A 25,454-nucleotide genomic window follows, 5' to 3' on the forward strand; every position below is an offset into this window, starting at 1 on the left:
AAAAATAATGATAGATAGATAGATAGAGAATTAGATAGATTAGATCACACACTATTCTCAGGCTATTCACATTGCTTCTGGTTCAAGAGAATGATTTCTGAAAATGGGAAATGACGTGCCTCAGCTACGTTCTAGAAAGCGCCCTCTGATTATTCCAGAGCTGCAATGGTACAGGGGAGGGAGCAATGGCTATTTAAAGAGGGTAAAATAACACAAGATCTTTAGTGCTGAGTAACCGCCTCCAAACAGACACAACAGGATCAACTGATCATCTGTATCACGGTTTAAAGAGGCAGGATTTGACACTGTAGCCACGACAGTGCCTTTATTCGCGTCCTTCTTTTTCAAGAGACTGACGAATCCTCGGGCAGCGGCGCCAACCCGGTCTGCATAGGAGAAAATGGGCAAAGATTATTACAAAATATTGGGAATCGCGAAAGGAGCATCAGACGACGACATCAAAAAGGCTTACAGAAAACAGGCTCTGAAATGGCATCCTGACAAAAACAAGGCGGCTAATGCGGAGGAGAAATTCAAGGAGGTCGCGGAGGCTTATGAAGTTCTCAGTGATCCAAAAAAACGGGAAATATACGACCAGTACGGCGAAGAAGGTAGGCTTCTTTCATCTCCGTAATATATCCATATTAGCAGTGAACAATATGTGAGCCCGAATACTTAAGTGCACTGCTCATCTTTTAAATATGTCGTATGTACAGACAAAAATGTTGAAATGAAAAAGAAAGGCTGAGTCCGGACATTTACCGTATGTACAGTATGGCTGTACACTATACAAAGTTGACCATAATGTTCTATTGTCCTGGTAGTGCTCAACCAGAAAGCTCTACATTAACCGTCGAAATTAAATGTCATCGCTGTTGTCTAATTATAAATGGTCTGTATGTGCGTACATTTAGTGTTTATAAAGAAATAAAACGTTTTTTCTCTCAAATCTGTGCATTTAGGCCTTAAAGGAGGTGGAGGAGCATCCGACGGGCCAGGAGGCAACTTCACCTACACCTTCCATGGAGATCCTCATGCAACGTTTGCCACGTTTTTCGGGGGAGCCAATCCTTTCGAGATATTTTTTGGCAGGAAAGTCAATGGACGTGATGATGATGACATGGAGGTGGACGGAAGTGACCCCTTTGGTTCTTTTACGAGTTTTAACATAAATGGATTTCCACGCGAACGGCATGTTGGCCAGGGCGGCCCGCCGCGCAGAAAACAGGACCCCGCAATCCATCACGAGCTCCGGGTGTCTCTAGAGGAGGTCTTTCATGGGTGCACCAAGCGCATGAAAATCTCACGCAAGCGCTTGAATCCGGACGGACGGACCTTGAGAACCGAGGATAAAATCCTCACTATTGAGATCAAGCGTGGCTGGAAAGAGGGAACCAAAATCACGTTTCCACGCGAGGGTGACGAAACGCCCAACACTATTCCGGCCGATATTGTGTTTGTCATTAAAGACAAGCCTCACGGCCACTTTCGACGAGAGGGGTCTGATATCGTGTACCCGGTCCGGGTCAGTTTGCGGCAGGTGAGAAGAGCCTAACCATCCATCCATCCATCCATCCATCCATCCATCCATCCATAAAACTGTAAAAGTGCTGTCTTGCTGAATATAGTAGCCTATGTAAATTTTCACACTCAATTACATGGTAATTCATATTTTTACTGCCAAAAACATTTTACAGTAACAATACATTCAATATAATTTCAAACACTTTTACAGTAGGCCTATATCATCCATCCATCCAACTTGCTGAGTGCATAATTTGCCAATTTTTACTTAAAAAAACACAATTTATACAATATTTTACAGTAGGCCCTATCCATTAAATGCAATATAATTTTCCACTATGTAAGTTAAATTACAATACATATAAATTACAGTTTAGCATGTTAAATTTAGCAAATAATATTGCTTTTAAATTAAAATCACAAACCCTTCACACTGACACTTTTATAGTCTATACCTTCAATATATCTGTGCTGGTTTCTATAAGGCACTGTTTTGTAAATTTCCCTAGCTAAAATGTTACATGCTTTGTGTGAAATTTCATCTCTTACATAATGCAGTTTGGACAGTAAGGAATATGAGCTCGATCAGCTGTTGTGAGATGCCAGAAAAGGAGCTCGCCCACTTAAACTGTTACAGGGCTATGGCAGAATCATTGTCCTGTGTTTGTAAATGTCACTACTGTACATAGAGTACCCAAACCCATCAAATCAAATATACTTTTAGGATGTTGAAGGGAAGTGTGTGTTGAAAGGGAAAGCGTTAGATACATTTTTGCACACTAGCAATATAATGAATGAATTTAAATGATTTGCACAGGTTACTATCATAATGTGAAAGTTTCATACTTTCACATGTAACATCTGAAATTCTCAACTTCCTGTCCTGATGCTGGTCGTTTAAGAAGAAAGTGTAAAGAATACAGGATGAATAACATAAAACAAAACAAAAAAATGACATGAAATGAAGGCATACTAAAAGCAGGTCCAATTACCTTCAAACAGCAGCTCAAACCAGACATGCATAAAACTGTTTGCCTAACTAGTCAATTAATTTTTCTAGATGGATGACGGTGAAAAAATGAACTATTTATATTGTAATTATGCAGGTATGAACAAAAAAACTGCTTTTCGGTATCCTTGTCTTATTAGTACACTGTAACATATGATAAGACATAGCAACATATATTTTTCCAAGTCATCCAAATAACCACTTTCAACTTTATTTTTTTAAGTTATACAGGATTTAACTAATTGTAAAAAAAAAAGAGGTTGAAGTGAGCCAATTTAAGGTGCAATATGTAAGATTTTTGCAGTAAAATATCTAAAAACCACTAGGCCAGTGTTATATATTTGTTCACTTGAGTACTTACAATATCCCAAATGTTTCCAACTATTTGTAAATCGCAAGAAAATTGCAATTTTAACCAAGACTCCGGGACGTGTGAGGAGTCACCTGTCAATTGCGTCATACCCGCGTTACCCTCGGTTTCCGGTTTTATTTTGTAAAAACAATGGAAACACCAAAGACGCTTTAATATTTACATGTTTTAATAGACAAGGGAACAACTGTTTGGTTACGTTTATAGATAGAAATCTAATTGTTGTTATATAGCTCAACACATTTAGTCTTATTGTTTAAATCTAATTTTCTTGATTTTGCGAGTACCATGCTTTACCATGCCTCAGAGAAAAACACTATTTTATGAAGTAGCTAACATAGCATAATCAGATGCAGCTTTATTTTTAGTAACAGTAATACAGAATTTTCTCCATCATACAATACGTTTTAAAATTAATTGCATGCCATTTATCAACACAAGCCATCCAGCATTTAATGTGATATTCAAAAATCGATCTATCTTACTGAAGTGTGTCACAAACAAGTATCTCACAGCAGCCGCCGAGCGAATGCACAGAGTAACGTTATAACATCATTTTCAACACTCTCAAATGTATCTAATATGATAAACAGAGCTGCGTTACCTCATATGCATGACCGGAAAAGCGGAAGCGGCGCCGGCGACTGTGGCATAATAAAAGTTCCGCTGCTCACGGTGTGTGTTGCACAATTGCTCCAGCGGCCTCGTTCAGCTCCCACAACACTCGCTCCTGCTCTGCTTCATACTACAGTAACGTTTATAATCGCATCCATGAACATGATTTCTTCCCGAGTCCTATCCCGATTGTTTCCACCGGCTGTGATGTGAAGACCACATGTCCCAAGATTCCGCGCTCAAACTTGCCGTCATCAAGCTACGCCTTTGTTTTGAATAGGCCTCTAGCGACCTCTAGCGGACAGAAATCTTATATATTGCACCTTTAAAGGTGCAGTGTGTAAATTTTAACAACATCTAGCATTGAGGTTGCGAACTGCAACCAACGGCAGCTCACCCCTCTCTTTTGCGTGCTTTGAGAAGCTTTGAGAAGCGTGCTTTCGCGTGCTTTGGCTGTCTGGCCAACACAAATCAAAGATGTCGTCGTCTGAGACAGCAGAGAGTATGTTAGCCAGTCAAGAAATGAGGTTTCTTCTTACTTCTAACAAAGAATGGTCTCTGCTTCTAATAGACCAGATGACTACTACTACTACTACATCTTCATGCGTATTCAATGTAGTGACGATGCAAGCTGCCTCTAAAAACACGAACGATTTAGAAGAAGAACAAAATAGTGATGAAACGCGTTCTGTAAAGTGTTTGTCCGATTAGGGCTGCTGTAGAAACATGCCGGCGCATAATGGCGACTTGACATGGAGGGGGGACCCGCGGTGTATGTAGATATAAATGGCTCATTCTAAGGTAATAAAAACATAACGGTTCATTATGTAAGGTCTTTATACACCACTGAAGACATAGTTATGAATAGTATATTGCATTTCTGTCAATAGATACTCCCAAATTTTACACATTGCACTTTTAAAGTTAGAGTTTCAATATTTCTTATCCTACTAACAATTTACTGTATTTCTTTGATCATAGTCATTGTGTGGCTGCTCCGTCACCGTGTCAACGATAGACGGTAAAACATGCAATATGAAGATAACTGATGTTATCAAACCAGGCATGAGGAAGATCATTGCTGGACAAGGACTGCCCTTCCCAAAGAACCCAGAACAAAGAGGGGACCTCATTGTGGAGTTTGATGTGAACTTTCCTGAAAGTCTGCCATCTAATGCCAAGGATGTCCTGAAAAGACACTTACCCGTCTCATAAAGTGAACTTGGACAGACTTTAGTGACATTTATACATGAACAATTCAGTCCCCTCGCATATGTGGACTAAAATGACAAATCAAATTTTGAGAATGTGCAATTTCTATTTTTTATCTAAATGTTTGTTAAATATATATGTATATGTTATATATCTAACACACACACACACACACACACACATACATATATATATATATATATATATATATATATATATATATATATATATATATGTATGTGTGTGTGTGTGTTGCATGCCTGTGTATGTCAGTGACAGTGCAAGCTTAAAGTGCAATTTGTGTCTGAAAGGTTTTAGTTTTTTGCTTCATTTAAAATATGCATTTGAAATGTTTTATTTAAATGTTATACAACATCAGTATTTTACAGACTAAATTAGAAAGATGTATTTGTTTGCTTTTTTCAAGTAGAAAATCCAAGTAGAAAATTAATCTGTGCTGACAGATCATGTACTGTTCTTCTCTCTAAATGCACAAAATAATATAATTTTAGTAAATGATGGCTTGAAGTGAACTGTGTGATGGTATCATGGATACTTGCCTTCATTCATGATATAGCATTTAGCTAGATTCATAATGCCTTTTCAGATCTGATATGTCAGATCCCTGTAAATGTGAGCAACAGACTCACATAATGTACCTGTCTTTGACAGAGATCAAAAAATGGTGACTTGTGCTTTGGGTTCACAGCTTGTTTATTCATTGAAAGTTTGGAGAGCATTTATTGGTATTATTTTACCTTACATTTTTACTCTGTTGACTACTTTTAGTGTCTTGTGTTTGGAAGTTTATTCTGGCTAAATCCTTTAAATTATACAATTAATAAAAACTGTTGGAGATAGGCTACAGAACCCTCAACTACTGTACACGTGATTCATTGAAACATCCGCCAGAGGACGCCACATGTTCAAAATCAGACTAAATGAGGGAAATTAGGTCCAAAATACTAAGCAACCTTTGCTACTGAATATTAGCCATCATATCAGAATGATGACTGTGAATTATGAAAGCAGAATTTCGGGCATAGCTTAGCTAAATCTCAATGAAAACCCTGACAAATCTAGACGATTGTCTGTATCCTAAATGATTAAGAATGAATGAACGTATTTGCAGTAGACTACTGGACGGAATTATGAATATTATAAAATCGCAATGTGTATTTATTGGTTATATAGGCTATAGTTCCTACACACACGTAACGTTTGTGTAATTGTTCATTTAGAGAGGAAAGTGTCTTGAGTAATACCCTATTGATGGCATAATAATCATATATTTAGTCGTAGGCCTAGGCTATATTTATCGCCATCTGCTTCCACTGGTTGGAGTTCAAAAAAAAAAAAAAAAAAAAAAAAAAAAAATCATTAATTGACACCTGAGCCAGGTAAATGAGTTTCTGGATGACGTCACAGCGTCCTGTAGCGCGCGTGCGTTTGGCCGTAGAGTTGTCCATTTTCTGCTCCTCAGCGGCTAGAGCGTTTACAGTAGATCCGCATACTGTCTATGATTACTATCTGTTATATACTACCGTTTTAGCCTCTGGGTCGCTTTCGAAGAGAGGAAACAAGCGCACCGAACTAAAAGGACCCATTCAACAGGTTGTTTTCCGTCTTTCAATGCTCTAGCTGTCCGGTTCCCGTGTACTTCAGTCCCCCTACGGATTTACAGGAGGAGCGAACATGCCTTTGGGACTAAGAAAAAAGAAAAACAAGTCGAGGGAAAGCTCGAACTTAGTGGAAAACGAGGAGGTCAGCGGACATGCAGGTGTCGGGAAGTCCGCGGTGAACGGTGGCGGGCTCCCTCCTCCACCTGCCAGCCTGCGACCGAAACTGGTGTTTCACACGCAGCTCGCGCACGGGAGTCCCACGGGGAGAATCGAGGGCTTCACAAACGTCAAAGAGCTGTACGGCAAAATAGCGGAAGCGTTTAATTTAAGTCAAGATGAGGTAAATATCTACTGTTAAATACAGGCTATTTCAATATCTCAGTGTAAACTTGAGTAGCCTAAGTAGGCTACGCAGGCAGTGAGTCAGGAATAAATTATACAAACGAAGTTGCAAATCAAAAACCTCCTCGTGAAATATAGCCTACTGTCTGGTGTTTGCATAAGGTGCGTCTTTCTGGGAGCTTAAAATCTCAGGGAGTCGTTGACGTTTTTTTGTTTTGCTTTCAGAAATGAGTTTTGGTTGTATCCCGAAAGCACTCTTTGTAAAGACACATTTTACATTTTCCAGGGAGTTGCCAAAATAAAAATGTTATATGAGTCAGTGACATAAGGATATTATAAAAATTCTTAGCTGTACGAAAATCTAGTTTAAAGCACCTGCCAAGTGCCTAGAAATGCCATTTTAGTTAGTCTGTTTGACATGAACAGAACATTTTCATATAGGTTTAAAGCAATGATTCTCAACCAGGGGTCCGGGGCCTCAAGATGACTTAAAATTCTTCAAGAATTTGCTTTTTCAAAAAACTTTTCTCTGTTTCAGTGTTGGTTTAATTCCTGTTTTGTCTTTGTAGTGCAACAAAAAATGTGTTTTAAAGTTAATTTTTGTATTTAATTCTTAAAATGACAGCCTATAAAAAAAAGAGCTTTATGTCACTGACACATATACTACATGAATTTGAAAGTACCACATAATTCTGGTAATAACACTCTCACGGCAATTTGTAACTATTTTATGTTTTGTTAAATTGGTGACTAATTCATATTTCATACAATCTCATTCTCGTACAGTCTGCTTATGCCTCACTGGAGTGACATCATGATTGCTTTTTTCCCAAAAATCTTAAATTTCTGGGCTAATTACATAATACAAATTTATACGAAATCACCACTTTGTAAAATAGTTATGTTTTCTCATGATAAAGTTGGAACATTTTCTAATAGTTCCTTGGAAAATTATTATTTTTTTATTTCTTAAAGGATTAGTCCACTTTTAAATAAACTTTTCCTGATAATTTACTCACCCCCATGTCATCCAAGATGTTCATGTCTTTCTTTCGTCAGTCGAAAAGAAATTAAGGTTTTTAATGAAAACATTCCAGGATTATTCTCCTTACAGTGGACTTCAATAGCTTCCAGACGGTTGAAGGTCAAAATTGCAGTTTTAGTGCAGCTTCAAAGGGCTTTAAACAATACCAGACGAGGAATAAGGGTCTTATCTAGTGAAACGATCAGTCATTTTCGCAAAAAAATACAACTGTATATGCTTTATAAACACAAAATATTGCCTTGAACGTACTTCCGCTTTCAGCATTCTTCAAAACGCTTACGCTGTATGTCCTACGCCTTCCCTATTCTACTTACGGAAAAAAAACAAAACTGGTGCCGCGTTCGTTCCGTAAGTAGAATAGGGAATTTTTTTTTGTAGAATTTTTACTTTCAACTGTCTGGAAGCCATTGAAGTCCACTATAAGGAGAATAATCCTGGAATATTTTTATCAAAAACCTTAATTTCTTTTCGACTGACGAAAGACATGGATGACATGGGGGTGAGTAAATTATCAGGAAAAGTTTATTTAAAAGTGGACTAATCCTTTAAGGATGTAACCAGGTTCTTGAATTTGGTATTTGCAACTCAAAAGGTTCTTGAATTTAGAATTTGGTTGTTGGAGATTAAAAATAATTCTTGATGAAGCATTAAAGATGCTTCACAGTTTAGTATATTTGTGTCTGGGTGCATAGATACTTTCTTTGTTGAAAACATTAAGGTTCTCCAATGGCATCAAGTGTTAAAAAATCTTTTTGGTTGTAACCAAAAAACGTTTAATTATGTGAGTGTGAGTGAATGTGTGTCTGGCCTCTCCTATATCAGTTGATCCTCATTGGTCCTCACAAGTTTCCTGCTAGTTCCTGTACTGAAAACACTTAAGGGGGTTCATGCCAAAAACCAGTCAGACAAGTAACCAGACTATTTAGACAGATCTATCAGGTGTGTGGTGTTTAAAGGATTTGAAGGTCAGCCAAAAGATTGGTTTGATAGTATTCTAAAAAATAAATCACTTGATGGCCTTGTGAATTTTATCTATTGCTGATCCAACACAGTTTCTTTATGTTTAGTCATTTGCGTGTTCATGATGGTATAGGAACATTGCAGGTCCTCGGAGGAAGTCCCTCACATCCTGTTACAGCGGGTACAACCCTAACACATGATGATAAATCGCTCCAGCCTCCCCGGGGATGGAGGTTGTGTGGACGGAGTAGTGCATACTGTGCACCATTACTCTTTTCCATGTGTTGCCTATTGATTGCTAGATGACTCTGTCGTTACCAGGATATTGGGGTGAATTTTGTAGCCAGTAAATTGGCTACCTTTTGCGATTTGAGCAGTAATTTGAAAGCTGTTATATGTAATGGATTGTTTGGTGTACTGCCAATATCATAACACACAAGGCATTCAAAATTTCACCATGTTGCCTTTGAGAAAATTAAGTACCGGTACACCCGGTTGAAAGGGCAGTGTCAATTAGGTTAAACTGCTCTCTGTTAACATGTTAACATGTGTACAACATTCATTACCTTCCTTTGCAAAATTAATGTGACAAAGAGACTCCTCTTGCCAAGTAAATTGCAGACTGAAGCCAGACTTTTCAGCCATAATTGTTAAGATGGTTTAACACACAGGTAAAACAAAGACATTGTAAAGATGTATCTGTAATTTTACAGAACTTCACTGGTCAAAGTCTGTTTATTATCATGACATAGGAACTCTGTTGCGCATGCTGGTCTACGTGACTTCACTGAAGTTTCTTTTCATGGAGCCAAAATGTCATTTGTTTAGCATTTGCATGCAGGTGCGGATGTCTGGACAATGTGTTGTCTGCTCAACAGCTTTCTATGTTTTTCAGTGTCGGTTATTTTTTATAATTATTGGTATTGGTTGTTTGAATTAGCAGGTCTAACCTGAATATTTGAAAACAAATAGCAATCTGAAGCAGTCTCCTCATTGAAGGCCTCATTATATAATACTAAAAACGAACTGGGAAGTTCTGTTCTATGGGAGTGAAAGTATGGTTGCAGTATTGCTAATGGAGTTATAATGAGAACCCAGATAAAAGCTGTGTCCCATGAATTTTCCATTAAGACTGAAGAAAGCAGTGTTGAAAATGTTGTCATTTGTGTTATTTTTAAAATTCAAATGAGTAGTCAGGGAGTTTTTTTAAAAAGCTGGATAGACCGCAGCATTGTTGATTAGCATCAGCCTTATCTGATGTGACAGGAACACACAATATATCTCAGTGTGACATTAGCATATTGCCCCTGGTGAGATTATTTACAAATATTCCTGTAATGCTTCATAGATGGTATCATCCATTGTAGATACAAAATCAGTCCCCTGTGTAACCCTTCGCAATCTGACCAAACAATAAATTCCAGTTAGGTCAGTGTTTATCAGTTTGATTTATGCACTGACAAGGTATGCAATTCCTTGTTGTTGGTTTAATAAGAAGAATTTTGTAAAGCTCAGTAAGAACATGTGCAGGTCATATTTTACCCCAAAATCAAAGAGAAGTAAAACATTTTATATTTTGCGTATAAAGAATTAAGCCTATTTTAATGTCTGTTAAAGACAAAGAGCTGGTGTTTTGTTGCACTAAAAGTTGCAGATATAGACTACACTGTTTAAAATGTATTTTTATCTTGGGAAAATGGGTCAAAAACATTTCATGACTTATACTGCAATACACAGTTTTTTGTCCAATTAGATCTTACAATTAGAATGACCCACCTCTAACACCACCAGCCTAGAATTATAGTTTATGGAACTATAATTCAACTAAAGCATATTGGCCATTTATGGATATGTCAGAATTTCTATTTCCAGTGCAGACTTCCTGCTTCAATATTTCAACAACGGGAATAATGTCAATCTTTTACTTTTACTCCAGTACATTTCATTTTATATATATATATATATATATATATATACAGTACAGTCCAAAAGTTTGGAACCACTAAGATTTTTAATGTTTTTAAAAGAAGTTTCGTCTGCTACGTTTATTTAATTAAAAATACAGAAAAAACAGTAATATTGTGAAATATTATTACAATTTAAAATAACTGTTTTCTATTTGAATATATTTCACAAAGTAATTTATTCCTGTGATGCAAAGCTGAATTTTCAGCATCATTACTCCAGTCTTCAGTGTCACATGATCCTTCAGAAATCGTTCTAATATGCTGATCTGCTGCTCAAGAAACATTTAATGTGTACAATTGTACAAAATATTTGTGTACAATATTTTTTTTCAGGATTATTTGATGAATAGAAAGTTCAAAAGAACAGTGTTTATCTGAAATCTAATCTTTTGTAACATTATAAATGTCTTTACTGCCACTTTTGATTGATTTAATGCATCCTTGCTGAATAAAAGTATTAATTTCTTTTCAAAAAAATAAAAATAAAAATTCTTACTGACCCCAAACTTTTGAACGGTAGTGTATAATGCTACAGAAGCTTTGTATTTCAGATAAATGCTGTTCTTTTGAACTTTCTATTCATCAAGGAATCCTGAAAAAAAAGTACACAACTGTTTTCAACATTGAAAATAATCATAAATGTTTATTGAGCAGCAAATCAGCATATTAGAATGATTTCTGAAGGATCATGTGACACTGAAGACTGGAGTAATGATGCTGAAAATTCAGATTTGCATCACAGGAATAAATTACTTTGTCAAATATATTTAAATAGTACACAGTTATTTTAAATTGTAATAATATTTCACAATATTACTGTTTTTTACTGTATTTTTAATTAAATAAATGTAGCCTTGGTGAGCAGACGAAACTTCTTTTAAAAACATTAAAAATCTTAGTGGTTCCAAACTTTTGGACTATACTGTATATTGCAGTGGTTCTACAATCATTAACTGAATTATTCAGTGATCCAATCTTTGAATTATCAGTATTTGAAACTGATATTTTTAGGGCTGTCAAACCATGAATCGCGATTAATCGCATACAAAATAAAAGTTTGAGTTTTGACTAATATATGTGTGAGTACTGTGTATAATTATTATGTATATATAAATACACACAAATTTATGTATACATTTAAGAGAAATGTTATGTACAAAATATTTTTATTTATATATAATATAAATTTATAAAAACATAAATACATATAAATATTTCTCAAATATATACATGAATGTGTTTGTATTTATATATACATAATAATTACACACAGTACTCACACATATATTAGGCAAACTCAAACTTTTTTGTATGCGATTAATCACGATTAATCGTTTGACAGCCCCAGATATTTTCCAATGTTGAAGTTTAATTTTCGTAATCAAGTACTTTTATACTTGAAAAGGATTATCCATACTTTACTTTTACTACTTACTTTTACTAAGTAGCTACTTGACTTCTATCACAATGCTCAAAAGTAACGAGGGGGGGTGACTTGTATTGGATGTATTGACACCCTACAAAGCATATCATATTATATTGCAATACTTGTCACCCACACTGGGACTGATCCTAGAGTACTCCGGGTTGTTATAAGGAATATGATTTATCACTGCTGTAACATGTCCTTCAAGTATGTACTTGCTGTTGTCAGCTAAATGGAATGTGTTCAAACACAACATAATTTGAGTCGCACCTTTATTGAAACCCGTTTAGATGGTTATGTTGTAACTTCAGACGTCAGTCTGTGTATTTTGAATAAACACGTTTTAACATTTATGGATGTTAGATGGGTTTATTACTTTTACTTTATGAAAAGTACAAGGTAATAACAAAAAAATTCTATCCCATTGAAGTCTATTTTACTTCAATGGGATAGTTCTCCCAAAAATGTTATTCATTTCTTTCCAAACCTGTATGACTTCTGTGAAACACAAAAGAAGTGTGAGTAATTGATGACAGAATTTAAATTTTTGAATGAACTATCCCTTTAACAGTTGTCATGTTTGGTTTGTTGATAAATATAAAAGTAAGTTGACCCAATTTCACTTTAATTCACAGGGTAAGCAAAGTAAAGTTTTGAATCCTTCCTTTACCTCATCAAAGTTAATGGTTACCTGTGGAAAAATGTTGAAGTGTCTTATTTTGCTGTTGTGAATGGATTTACACAGCAATATCTAAGCTAGCTGGTTAGTCAGTCGCTGTAATGAATGATTTGATGATTCTCTTCACTTCATCAACAAACATGTTGGTGTGGTGTTAAACCTGGCTGCTTCAGCATTTTGACCTGTTAAACTGTTAATCTTTCAAAGCCTCAACCTGCCGTATACATCATGTTTGTTCTTTTTTTCTCTTGGTCTGTTATTAATGCCGGCTTAATCTTTAGGCTCTGCTCATTCATTCATTAGAGCAGATTGCCCTGCCAAGACCCCAAAATAGCACCCGGTTACCAAAGAAACGGGCCAGTTTCTATCCAACAAAAATGCAGATTTGTCCCACAATCCACTTTTTTTCCACAGAAGTGTTGTAGTAGATCACTATAATCCTCTGTATTGGCTAACACAGTTGCTTTGATAAGCTCAGTTGATTTCTTGCCTGTTTCAAGAATGTGCTTCTGAAAGGTCGGCCTGTTGCAATCCTGTGGGTGTGTCTCGTATCGAAGGTGAAACATTTGCCAGTTGAAGGAGGTTTTTCTCACATGATGTGGGCGGGTACGTCAGATCCGCTGTTTCTCTAAAAACGAGCAATGTGTAAGAGGAAGCATGATGTCAGTCGCAGCCTTGGTAACGCAGTGTAGGTGTCCGTGAATCCGCCCACAGATATGGCAAAGATCCGCCCCCCTCCTGTCCCTGCGAAAGCTCTCCCTTAATCCCGGCCCTTTTGATAGGCTCTGGTAACCAGGGCAACAGTCTTGTATGTCAGCTGATGTGTGTCCAAAGTGCTTGCAGAGCACAAAAGGGGGAGAAAACAAGTCGGCTTTGTTGGAGTGTCTGCTGCACCACCAAAGGTCGCTATAAAGAGCTGATATGGACTGATCTTTTCTCTTACGCCGGATTCTCTTGTTAAATTGCGTCCAAAGGTTGTCCTTACCTAGAACATGCGTGTGTTCTTAAGAGCATGAAATCATGTTTACAATCAAGTTATCATGAAGCAAGTGAAATACTTTAGTCTTTCTTGACTTGTTATACAATACTGCTGTGGGGCAACTAAACGCTTTGTTGTCATCAAGTGTTCATTGGCCCGGCCCATTAAATCTGGTGTCTCAGGTTGCCAGGTCTCATGTTTCCTCGCTGCTGCCAGACACTGACAGACATGATGCCAGATTTTTAGATGATTGACACCAGGGTGACCCCATCTGTCTGTGTGGACATTGGTTATGGGGGTTTGAACATCCTGCCATCTGCATTTGATTCTTCTTGCTTTTATGTATTATTGCATATACACTCTAAAAATGCTGGGTTAAAAACAACCCAAGTTGGGTTGAAAATGGACAAACCCAGTGGTTGGGTTAAATGTTTGCCCAACCTGCTGGGTAGTTTTATTTAACTCAACTATTGTTTAAAAATTATTGTATTTGATCCCAAAAAATGTTGGAAATGAACATTTATTAATATGTTTAATGAATAATAATTAAACAATAGACATTTATTAAATGGCTTATTAATAAATGTTCACCTTTTGATTATTATTGTTACCTCTAGTAATTATGTGTCTGATTTTTAATTTCAAACCTATTTTGGGTTAATTTTAAGCCAGACATATAGTCATTTTTAAACAATGGTTGAGTTAAATAAAACTACCCAGCAAGTTGGGCAAACATTTAACCCAACCACTGGGTCAAAACAACCCAATCGCTGGGTTTGTCCATTTTCAACCCAACTTGGGTTGTTTTTAACCCAGTATTTTTAGTGTATATATGGGTCAATTTTAAAATACAAAAAATAATATCTATTGCAATTGTTCAAACATTAAGCATGTTATGTACACAAATTCATATTAAAAATTTTAAATTAAGTTATGTTAGTGTTTTTTTTTGTTTGGTTGTTTGTTTGTTTTTTATCTAGATGGATTGGCCATAGCCTTAAAAAAATGTGGTGCAACCATGATTTATTTTAAAATTAATTCATTTCCTTAACATGCTTAACATTTTTTTACAAGTTCTCAGCAATTAAAGTGTTTAGAAACAAAGTATTTGCGGTTCTTTTGAGATTCAGTAAAGAATGACCTTACATTTTTGTTCTATAACTAAAGTGTTGCCTTCTTCAGTGTAGTCGACAATTATTTTTCCAGTAAATCACATAAAACTGATAAAAATGTTTTAAAAAATACCATTCACTTAAGCATACTGTATCAGTGATTCATATTCCAGCCACAGAAATTAGATATTTTATTTTTAATTTAATACAGTTATTGCTATTATTGGTCGCACCACATGATGTATGGTCGCTCGAAATTACACGAAGACTTTAAATATCATTAAAAATCTATTTAAAGAGATCAATAACCCTAACCCAAAAAATACATTTAAACCAGATTTTAGATTGTATGCGTTCCGGTCTGTTCCGTTTATGCAGTTTTTCTTTGGCTACTTTGTGAATCGTCGCCCCTAGGGCACGGTTAGTAATTACTGTAATTACTGCAACAACAACAACAACAAAAATTTAAATGCGCATGTGCAACCTGCAGTTACAAAAATCCGGTGGTGCGTGTACTCCTGATGACGAAATTTGCGTCACACGCACTGTATGCTGACCCTCGCATCTGCATAAAAAGTGAACAATACTTTGGGCTTTAGCATGTTGAAATTATTTAGGATTGCATCCAGATTATGAGAGAGAGATAATAGGAGTAAAAACAAATTTCTGCCAAGAAATCTGCTGAGCTTTATTTAATACTGCAGTGCACATTCTTATTTCTGTTTTATCTTCTAAAAATATTAGAATATATTTGGTGACTTTATAACATTTTCTAATATAACAAATGAAGACTTTATATTTCTGACTGTGGGATCAGCTACTAAATTAAATTTAGTAAAGTATAAATCCTTAAAGGGTTAGTTCACCCAAAAATGAAAATTCTGTCATTTATTACTTACCCTCATGCCGTTCCACACCCGTAAGACCTTCGTTCATCTTCAGAACACAAATTAAGATATTTTAGTTGAAAACTCTGTGAGGCCTCCATAGGGAGCAATGGACACTTCCTCTCTCAAGATCCATAAAGGTACTAAAAACATATTTAAATCGGTTCATGTGAGTACAGTGGTTCAATATTAATATTATAAAGCAACGAGAATATTTTTGGTGTGCCAAAAAAATAAAATAACGGCTTATTTAGTGATAGCCGATTTCAAAACACTGCTTTTCATGAAGCATCGGAGCATAAATGAATCAGTGTCTCGAATCATGATTCAGATCGCGTGTCAAAATGCCAACGGCTGAAATCACGTGACTTTGGCGCTCCGAACAGCAGATTTGACACACTGATTCATCTGTGCTCCGATGCTTCATGAAGCAGTGTTTTGAAATTGGCCATCACTAAATAAGTCGTTATTTAGTTTTTTTTGGTGCTCCAAAAATATTCTCGTCGCTTTATAATATTAATATTGAACCACTGTACTCACATGAACAGATTTAAATATGTTTTTAGTACCTTTATGGATCTTGAGAGAGGAAGTGTCCATTGCTCCCTATGGAGGCCTCACGGAGCTATCGGATTTCAACTAAAATATCTTAATTTGTGTTCTGAAGATTAACGAAGGTCTTACGGGTGTGGAACGGCATGAGGGTAAGTAATAAATGACAGAATTTTCATTTTTGGGTGAACTAACCCTTTAATGTTCTCACTGGATGTTTTATTTTAAAAATTGTCATGTTACTATAATTGAAACTCTCCTCTAAATGTATTACAACAGATCCTATTTTGCACACTCAACACCCACAAAATTGATATGGAAAAGCTGCTGGGAGGGCAGATAGGACTGGAGGACTTCATCTTCGCTCACATAAAAGGGATCAAAAAGGAGGTGGAGGTGTACAAATCTGAGGAGGCACTTGGGCTCACCATCACAGACAATGGAGCTGGATACGCCTTCATAAAGGTAGACTCACAATGATGCTTCTTTCTAGAACAGGCTGTTATTATGGGATGCCGCCCCTTTAGCAGCAGTGCAGTGCACATACTGTAGCTTGTCGTAGTGCTAGCCCTTCCTGTACAGATAATGATTTGCATGTTTTTGAAAGTAAACAAATCTAGTGCCTGAAGAGAATTATATGACTTTGTGTAAATTGTAAGATATCCCTCTGCACAAATAAAAACATTATTTACCCTTTTGTCTGATGTTGGCTTTGTTTGGCCATGCTTTGATTGAGAGAAGTTAATAAATGCATTTATAAGTTGTAATTTAAAAGGACGACACCCTGTCTTTGTAAGATCACATCTTGTATCTTTAAAGCAAAGTGTCAGTTGTGTTTCAATCCCATTTTGTGAATTGTTTGTATATATTATTTTAAGCCTAGGTAATGTGTTAAAGTAAAAGTACACCCTAAAATATATTTGTTCAATTGCTACTTTAACATAAGTTATTCTTAAAGCTGTAAGCATGTGTGTTTTCCATTTGGCAGCGTATCAAAGAGGGCAGTGTGGTGGATGGGGTGAAGGTGATCTGTGTGGGAGATCATATTGAATGCATTAACGGAAAGAACATCGTGGGGATGCGGCACTATGAGGTGGCACGAATGCTGAAGGAGCTGCCCAAAGATCAGTCCTTCACCCTCAAACTGGTGGAGCCCATGAAAGCCTTCGGTTTGTTATTCATGCTTGTTGAAGTACTATTTTTAGATATTCTTAATTTTGAATGTTGTACATGACTGGAACAAAATCTAGATAATACAGTACAACAGTTGGTTTCTGAAGTAAATATCCCATTATTTTTTTCCAGAGAGAATTTTATTCTCAAACAAGTATAAATCTTTCAAAACTTTTTAAGCTTTAAGGTTGATAAGTGATGGTATTTGCTTCTCAACAAGCCACAAGTCAATGACTTCAATCTCATTTTGAAATAAAAATGTTTAATTGCTGAATATAGCCATAATCCTCAAGAGAGATCCACCAATCAGAGAAGCCATGGCAATGGAAACTGCAGCAAAAGAGCTCAGCAGGGTCACTCCCATAAGGCATTGAGATTGACGAGTCTTCTGTTTCTCCTCAGAATTCATTATGTGATCTATCTAATGTAATATGTTCTGGATAATGTAATATGTAATATGTTCTGTAATATATGTTCTTTCACTTGGCAGAAATGCTTGAACCAAGGTCAAGAGGAGGCGGAGGCAAAACCTCAGGAGATGGCAAAATAGGCACAGGCAGAGAAACCCTCAGATTGCGCTCAAAGGGACCTGCAACAGTCGAGGAGATGGTAACTGTGTTTTCTCAATGTTTCCGTAGCTTATAATAGTATTAGCAGCATGGTCACTGATAATTGAATAGTACTACGGTCATAAAGTTCACTTAAAGTCTAATGCTTTTTATTCCTCTACAGCCCACTGAGTTTGAAGAGAAGGCAGTAAAGAGAGTGGATGACCTTCTTGAGAGTTACATGGGCATTCGAGACACTGAATTAGGTGAGACTTCTGTAGTGTCCATCACCTATTACAAGAGTGTCCTGGCCAAGAGGGCAACGACAAATAACATAAATTTACAAATTCACAACATCATACCAGACAACACAATCAAGAATCACAACAACAAATTACCAGAGGATAAAACACAGAATCTGATCAAAGTACCTTAAACTCATTCAGTGATGGAAGCATGGTAAGCTTTAAATTATTTAGTAGATTTTTCCAAGCAAAGCGTTATATTTAAAGTCTTTTTTTTCCCCAGCTCTGTTCAGACCTGATGAGCTTTGAGGTATAACAGATAATTTGAATGAAGATTATAGCATACACCTGTTCAACTTCTCATTAATGCAAATATGTATTCAGCCAGTCACATGGCAGCTACTCGATGCTTTTAGGCATGTAGACACACTGCATGTGTTCGAAATCGCCCCCCATACCCTCATTCACTCTTCCCTACATTACTCCACTAATATAGTCCACTTGAAGTGAATGAAAATGAGAGACTCAGTGCGCCGGAAGGGCTGATGCTTTTGTATAGTTTGTGCAACTCCAGTAGTAAAATGATCTTGAACTCTGTCATGGAAACTAGCATGTACTGTATAAACCTAAATTAAACAATTTAATAATCAATTAAAAAGGAATGATCTGTATGATATTACTCTGTACCCACATTGAACCAGCAGTTTGGAAAATGGATGGATGGATGGATGGATGATTCAGCTACGGGCGTTGCCATCTGGCGAGATGTGGGAATTCATTCAGCATGACCCTCACAGTGCATTATGGGTATTCTCTAGCCGTTGAACATACATCAGTTGTACGCTTGTTATTGTGGTGCATTATGGGATTGAGTAAGTGCACTTAATAATGTCCACTATGGTTTCAGACACCACTACAAATGGCTGTCCTCTCAAGTAGTACCATATTTAAGGGTATAGGGGGCGATTTCAGACACAGCCATGGTCAAGACAATCTGCTGAAGTTCAAACTGAGCATTAGAATGGAAAGAAAGATGATTTAAGTGACTTTGGTTGGTTTTTGGTTAGCATGGTAGTTTGTGCCAGACAGGCTGGTATGAGTATTTCAGGAACTGCTGATCTACTGGGATTTTCATGCACGACCATCTCTAGGGTTTACAGAGAAAAAGAGAAAATATCCAGGGAGCGGCAGTTCTGTGGGTGACAATGCCATGTTGATGCCAGAGGTTAGAGCAAAAAATGGCCAGATTGATTCATGCTGATAGAAAGGCAGCAGTAACTCAAATAACCACTGGTTACACCCGAGGTCTGCAGAAGAGCGTTTCTGAATGCACAACATGTCGAACCTTCAAGCAGATGGGCTACAGCAGCAGAAGACCACACTGGGCGACACTCCTGTCTGCTAAGAACAGGCAACTGAGGCTACAATTCGCACAGGCTTACCAAAATTGGATATTAGAAGATTGAAAAAAACATTGCCTGGTCTGATGAGTCTCGATTTCTGCTACGACATTCAGATGATAGGGTCAGAATTTGCCGTAAAAAACATAAAAAGCATGGATCCAACCTGGCTAGCAACAACGGTTCAGGCTGCTTCTTGCCACACTTTGGGCCACAATACCAATTGAGCATTGTTTAAATGCCACAGCCTACCTGAGTATTGTTGCTGACCATGTCCATCCCTCTATGACCACAGTGTACCCACCTTCTAAGGCTACTTCCAGCAGGAAAACAAACCATGTCACAAAGCTCAAATAATCTCAATGTTTTCTCATTGAGTTCACTATACTCAAATGGCCTTCACAGTCACCAGGCCTCCATCCAATAGAGCACCTTTAGGATGTGGTGGAACAGGAGATTACTAGCAAGGTATAACGACTAAAGTGGCTGGTGAATGTATTGGATAAGCTGAGAGACAAACAAGATGGAGGTAACCACAGATAGAATTATAAATAAAACGGGACCAGTTAAAAATTATCCGCATATACAGAGATGGTAACTCAGCCTTATTACATAACGTAAAGTGATGTGTTTGATAGCTACAGCCAGTAATAAAACGTAAAGCACTGTGAAAAACAATGTCATGTTTTTTAGATGTGTATTGGAGCATTCATATAAAGCAGATCTCCAGAGTCCAATAGTTGTAAAAAGGTTGCAGACACCAAATATTTCCTTCAACTGAAAGAAAATAATATTCTTTTTCTGAAATAAAACCATAATTTGAGCTTAAGTTTAGAAAATTAATTTATCAATACGAAGCTTAAAAGATAACTATCAAATAGAATACCCAAGTACTTATAACTAGCAGCACATTCATTGTCTTAGGATTAATTTAGTTTTATTTGTATTTTAAACCAGTTTAAGTTGACAGATGAGACTGTACAATATCAAACACTGATTGCAAGTATTGAAGAGCTTGTGCTGATGATGCACAACAATAAACAGCAGTATCTTCTGCATAAACATGATATCTATTATTAGGAATGTTATCACAAATGTACAAGGAAAATAAAATGGGTCCTAGAACTGACTCCTGAGGTACTCCTTTAGAGACATATGAAGTGCAATCCTTTAAAAGCACACACTGGGTTCCTACTGAAAGGTAGTTGGCAAACTATTTTATAGCATTATCCTAGAGACCAACAATTAGTTTCTTTAAAAGGATGTCATGATCAACAGTGTCAAAATCTGTCTTTGATAAATCAAGAGAGCTGAACAAATTTGTTTACAATCCAAGGCATTAATAATGTCTCTAAACACTTTCATAGCAGCAACCAGACTGAAAAGGAAAAAGATTATTTATTTTCTGGAAAATTTTAAATTGTTCATTCACTAAAAGTATTAGTTTCTTTCAAAACAATCTTACTGACCACAAACATTTGAACAGTTGTGTAGGCCTACACATTATTTTTTAAGTAAAAATTGATTGTTAAATTGAAAATGTGTGTGCACATATGTGTATGTATATTTATGAATAGTGTTGGGGGTAACGCATTACAAGTAACTTGAGTTACATAATCAGATTACTTTTTAAGTAAAGTAATGCATTACTTTTTCAAAAAATATCTGTTACTTTTTCAAATAAGTAACACAAGAATAAAAACTGTGAAATACAATCTGAGAATTTTACAGAAACCTGTAATTAGCTATATTAAATTACACAAACATACTTACCCCCAGTTTCACATGCAATGCTTAAGCCTAGTCCTAGACTAAAATGCATGTTTGAGCTGTTTTAAAGGTGCTCTAAGTGATGTCACGCGTTTTTAGGCCAAAACATTTTTTTTGTCACATACAGCAAACATCTCCTCACTATCCGCTAACTGCCTGTCCCCTGAACACAGTGTAAAAAAACGCGGTCTCTGTAGTCACCACAATCTCCGAAAACAGCAATAAAAACAAACTGGTGCAGCCTGGACCACGAATCATAATAAACATGCTCCAGCCAATAACCGACAAGAATGATTTTAAATGTGTGTTTATGACTGTTTCAGGAAGCACGGAGGGGAGGGGGAGGAGGAGGAGGAGGGAGGGTCTAGCTAGCCTCTGTTTTGTTTGACAACATTTTGAACGTCAACAGGAAGTTACTCCACCCAGGATCACTTAGAGCACCTTTAACTGAAAGCAACTTGCCTTGACATATCTTTAAATATGTCAGTGCCATTGTTTTGTCTCAAGATGCACACCAGTAATGTTTTTTCTAGTGAACATTTATAAAAGCTGCTTAAATGTCCTAATTGAACTAAGGCCTAATCCTGATTTAGGCTAAGCCCTGTCTGAGAAACCGGGCCTTTATGTATTTAATCTCACTTTATTAACCGACGTCTTTGCTGCTGACCTTCAGTGATCTAATTCAACCATACTAATAAGCAAATATGACTTTAGATTAGATTTAGAAATAAGAGTGTTGAACTTCCTTCTCCTGTATCCTATTCTTCTTTAATCCAGAAAGGCAGCACAGCTGAAAGGTTTGTTTGAGCTGCCGTACAGGCGTAAATATGCATTTCCTACAGCCTGAGGCTACATTTGCCAAAAATATAATTTCTTTTTTTTTTTTGTTATTAAAAAACAAACAAGCACGCCCAACCCAGAAAAAAAAATAATGTAATGCATTACTTTTCATAAAAAGTAACTAATGCAATTAGTTACTTTTTAGGATTAATGCAATATTGTAATGCATTACTTTTAAAAGTAACTTTCCTCAATACTGTTTATGAATATATGAGTATAAATGTTAACATCATAAATGTGTGTGTGTGTGTTTAGATTGATTTAGAAATTGTACATTTAATTTGTTGTTAGCAGCAGGGGTCTTTAACTAGTGAGTCACAACAGACAATTCAAAATGCAAATTAATAATAGAGATACTTAATTCAAGTAGCCATATAATATATTAAGTGCATATTTAGGACAGCAACATAAATAATTATATGAAATGATTTTGGTACTGTGTTGGGTAACCACATGATGTCCAATGTAAAATATTGTTGTCAAAACAAGATGGCTGACCTTTGAATTGTAATTTGGAACATCAAAAAAAAAAGATTCATTGCATTAACAAATACTATCAATATGTATCAGGCTCTAAAATATTGCAAAACGGGATGACTTGATCTTTCTTCTCACTTCTGCACAGCGGCCACGATGGTGGAGGTGGGCAGAGACAAGAAGAACCCTGATGAGTTTGCCATGGCTCTGGACGAGGCTCTTGGTGACTTTGCCTTTCCGGATGAGTTTGTGTTTGACGTCTGGGGAGCCATCGGTGACGCCAAACAGGGACGGTTTTAAACGCTGCTACACACACACACACACACACACCACACTGAAAAACTGCTCTACTCTGAACAGGATACCCTTGATTTCAGCTGTTTATAGCTAGCATGGGGGAACATTTGAATTTATGTGACAAAGATTTTTTTTTTAAAACAAATAAATAAAAATAATAGTAAATTTCACCACTGTATCTGTCTTCACATAATACATTATCAAGCCTTTAAAAAAAGCTTCAACAGCATTTAGTCACCATGTTTTGACCTATCATGGGGAGAATCTAGAGAGATTATTTCTGTTAGTAGCATAGGTGAAGTAGGAAGTACGAGATTTAACACAAGCCAAGGGAAAGGGTGATGTTTGAAACACTCTTTTGCATAGAGAGAATTTTGTATAGAATTGATATACATCAGTTGTCTTTTTAGAGCTATTTTAGACTTTTTAATTTATTTAATAAAGTGGTATAACTTTTTAAAAGTTGCAGCGTCAATAGCTGATTGTTATACTTTAGTGAATTCAGAATATACACATGAACATAAAAACATGGTCATACGTTGTTTTATCAACCATAAAAATAGTGCCATCCAGATGGTTAATTTCAGAAATGTCACAAACGAATTGATATCGCATTGATTTTTTTTATTATTGTTATTGTTTTGACTTTATTGTAAAATACAATCCATAAGGGATCACTTTGATAGATGTTTATTTTTGTGTGCCTTCACTGTTGTGTTGTCAACTTAATTTTGTATGAACAATTTCTATTTTGCTCAAATCACAGGTATTTGTCTTTGCCTGTTTTTATTAAAGGTGAAAAAAGATGTACTAAATTACTTTGTGAAGTTGATCATTCATTGCTGATCAAATAATAAACTGTTGCCTATCTTGATCTTTATCATTTTTTGCTTAACATCTTCATGTAAGATTGCTGTTTATCATTTATAACATGTCATTTAATTCTAATTTAAAGCACTGCATTGTGCTTAAACTGTTAGTGCTTTTGCACTTGCTGCAAACACCACCAACAGTAGAGAAGTGGAACAGAGGGAATATCTGGATAATGACTGCCCTCTGCTGTACCACAAATCATGAGGTTATTTGGTTTTTATAATAAGCCTTTGAGACAAAACAGCTCCATAATATGGAACTGATATATCAACATAAAAATGGTTGTAAGTTATCATTTCATTAGTACACTCTTAGAAAAAGTTTAATGGGGTTCTATAATTTTAAAGAACCCTTTATGTAAAAAAAAAAAAAAAAGTTCTTTATAAGGAGAAATGTCTTAAATTATTCCATAATACTTTCATGTTTAACTGTTTTTTTCTAGTGACAAAGTATGTTTCATTCATAAAATATTTTATTAAAAAAGAAAAAAATGCAAGCCTTAAAAGGTTCTATGTATAGAACATTTTCTTCTAAGTGTATTAATGAGACAATTTCAAGGAAATTTAAAAACAAAATCATTGTTGGTCTTCTTGTGTGTTGATGTAACTTTAATGCATTTACCCCACCTTTCAAAAGTTTAATTTATTTGACAGTGAAATCTTTTGTAACATTATAAATGTCTTTACTGTCAATTTAGATCAATTTAATGCATCCTTGCTGAATAAAAGTATTAAATTCTTTCAAAAAGGAAAAAGAAAATGAATCGCATAGAGATACTTTTGTATTCGTTTTTTTTTTTTTTTTTTTTTTTTTTACTGATGTGTCAACAAAAAATAATTTCTATTGTGCTCAAAATACAGTTGAAAAAATGTAGCATATAATTTTTAAATTAGTTTTGTAAAAATCCAATAAGACCCCGGAGAACGGTCATCCCTTAAAGGTATAAAATGAGTAAAATTTTGGAGGACAGTGGAGGAATGCAATATAATATACATAACTATGTTTTCAGTGGCGTATAAAGACCTTACATAATGAACTGTTTTTATTACCTTAGAATGAGCCATTTCTATATACATACAGTGGGGATCGAAAGTTTGGGAACCCCTTTCAGTATCTGTGAAAATGTGAAAATTTTTAACAAAACAAGAGAGACCATACAAAATGCATGTTATTTTTTGTTTAGTACTGTCCTGAGTAAGATATTTTACATAATAGATGTTTACATATAGTCCACAAGACAAAAAAAAAAAAAGCTGAATTTATTAAAATAACCCCATTCAAAAGTTTGGGAACCCTTGATTCTTGATACTGTGTGTGGTTACCTGATGATCCATGACTGTTTTTATGTTTTGTGATGGTTGTTCATGAGTCTCTTGTTTGTCCTGAGCAGTTAAACTGAGCTCTGCTCTTCAGAAAAATCCTCCAGCTCCTGCAGATTCTTCAGTTTTCCAGCGTCTTTTGCATATTTGAACCCTTTCCAACAGTGACTGTATGATTTTGAGATTCATCTTTTCATACTGAGGACAACTG

The 25,454-nt window shown here is 35.9% G+C and overlaps 2 protein-coding genes across 2 annotated transcripts; both read left to right on the forward strand.

Annotated features, from left to right (window-relative positions):
- Positions 1 to 132: 132 nt before the first annotated feature.
- dnajb4 (DnaJ heat shock protein family (Hsp40) member B4) lies at positions 133 to 5,607 on the forward strand. Its single transcript, XM_048163140.1, has 3 exons — positions 133 to 611; positions 963 to 1,540; positions 4,500 to 5,607. Exons 1-3 carry the CDS (start codon positions 401 to 403, stop codon positions 4,731 to 4,733), a joined length of 1,023 nt encoding a protein of 340 aa, XP_048019097.1. The 5' UTR covers positions 133 to 400; the 3' UTR covers positions 4,734 to 5,607.
- Positions 5,608 to 6,133: 526 nt separating this feature from the next.
- gipc2 (GIPC PDZ domain containing family, member 2) lies at positions 6,134 to 23,925 on the forward strand. The gene is made up of 6 exons (XM_048163141.1): positions 6,134 to 6,692; positions 16,581 to 16,766; positions 17,290 to 17,470; positions 17,965 to 18,083; positions 18,207 to 18,288; positions 22,903 to 23,925. Exons 1-6 carry the CDS (start codon positions 6,426 to 6,428, stop codon positions 23,052 to 23,054), a joined length of 987 nt encoding a protein of 328 aa, XP_048019098.1. The 5' UTR covers positions 6,134 to 6,425; the 3' UTR covers positions 23,055 to 23,925.
- Positions 23,926 to 25,454: the final 1,529 nt, after the last annotated feature.

The sequence above is a fragment of the Megalobrama amblycephala genome, linkage group LG17 (assembly GCF_018812025.1).
Source record: "Megalobrama amblycephala isolate DHTTF-2021 linkage group LG17, ASM1881202v1, whole genome shotgun sequence".
NCBI classification, from domain to species: domain Eukaryota; kingdom Metazoa; phylum Chordata; class Actinopteri; order Cypriniformes; family Xenocyprididae; genus Megalobrama; species Megalobrama amblycephala.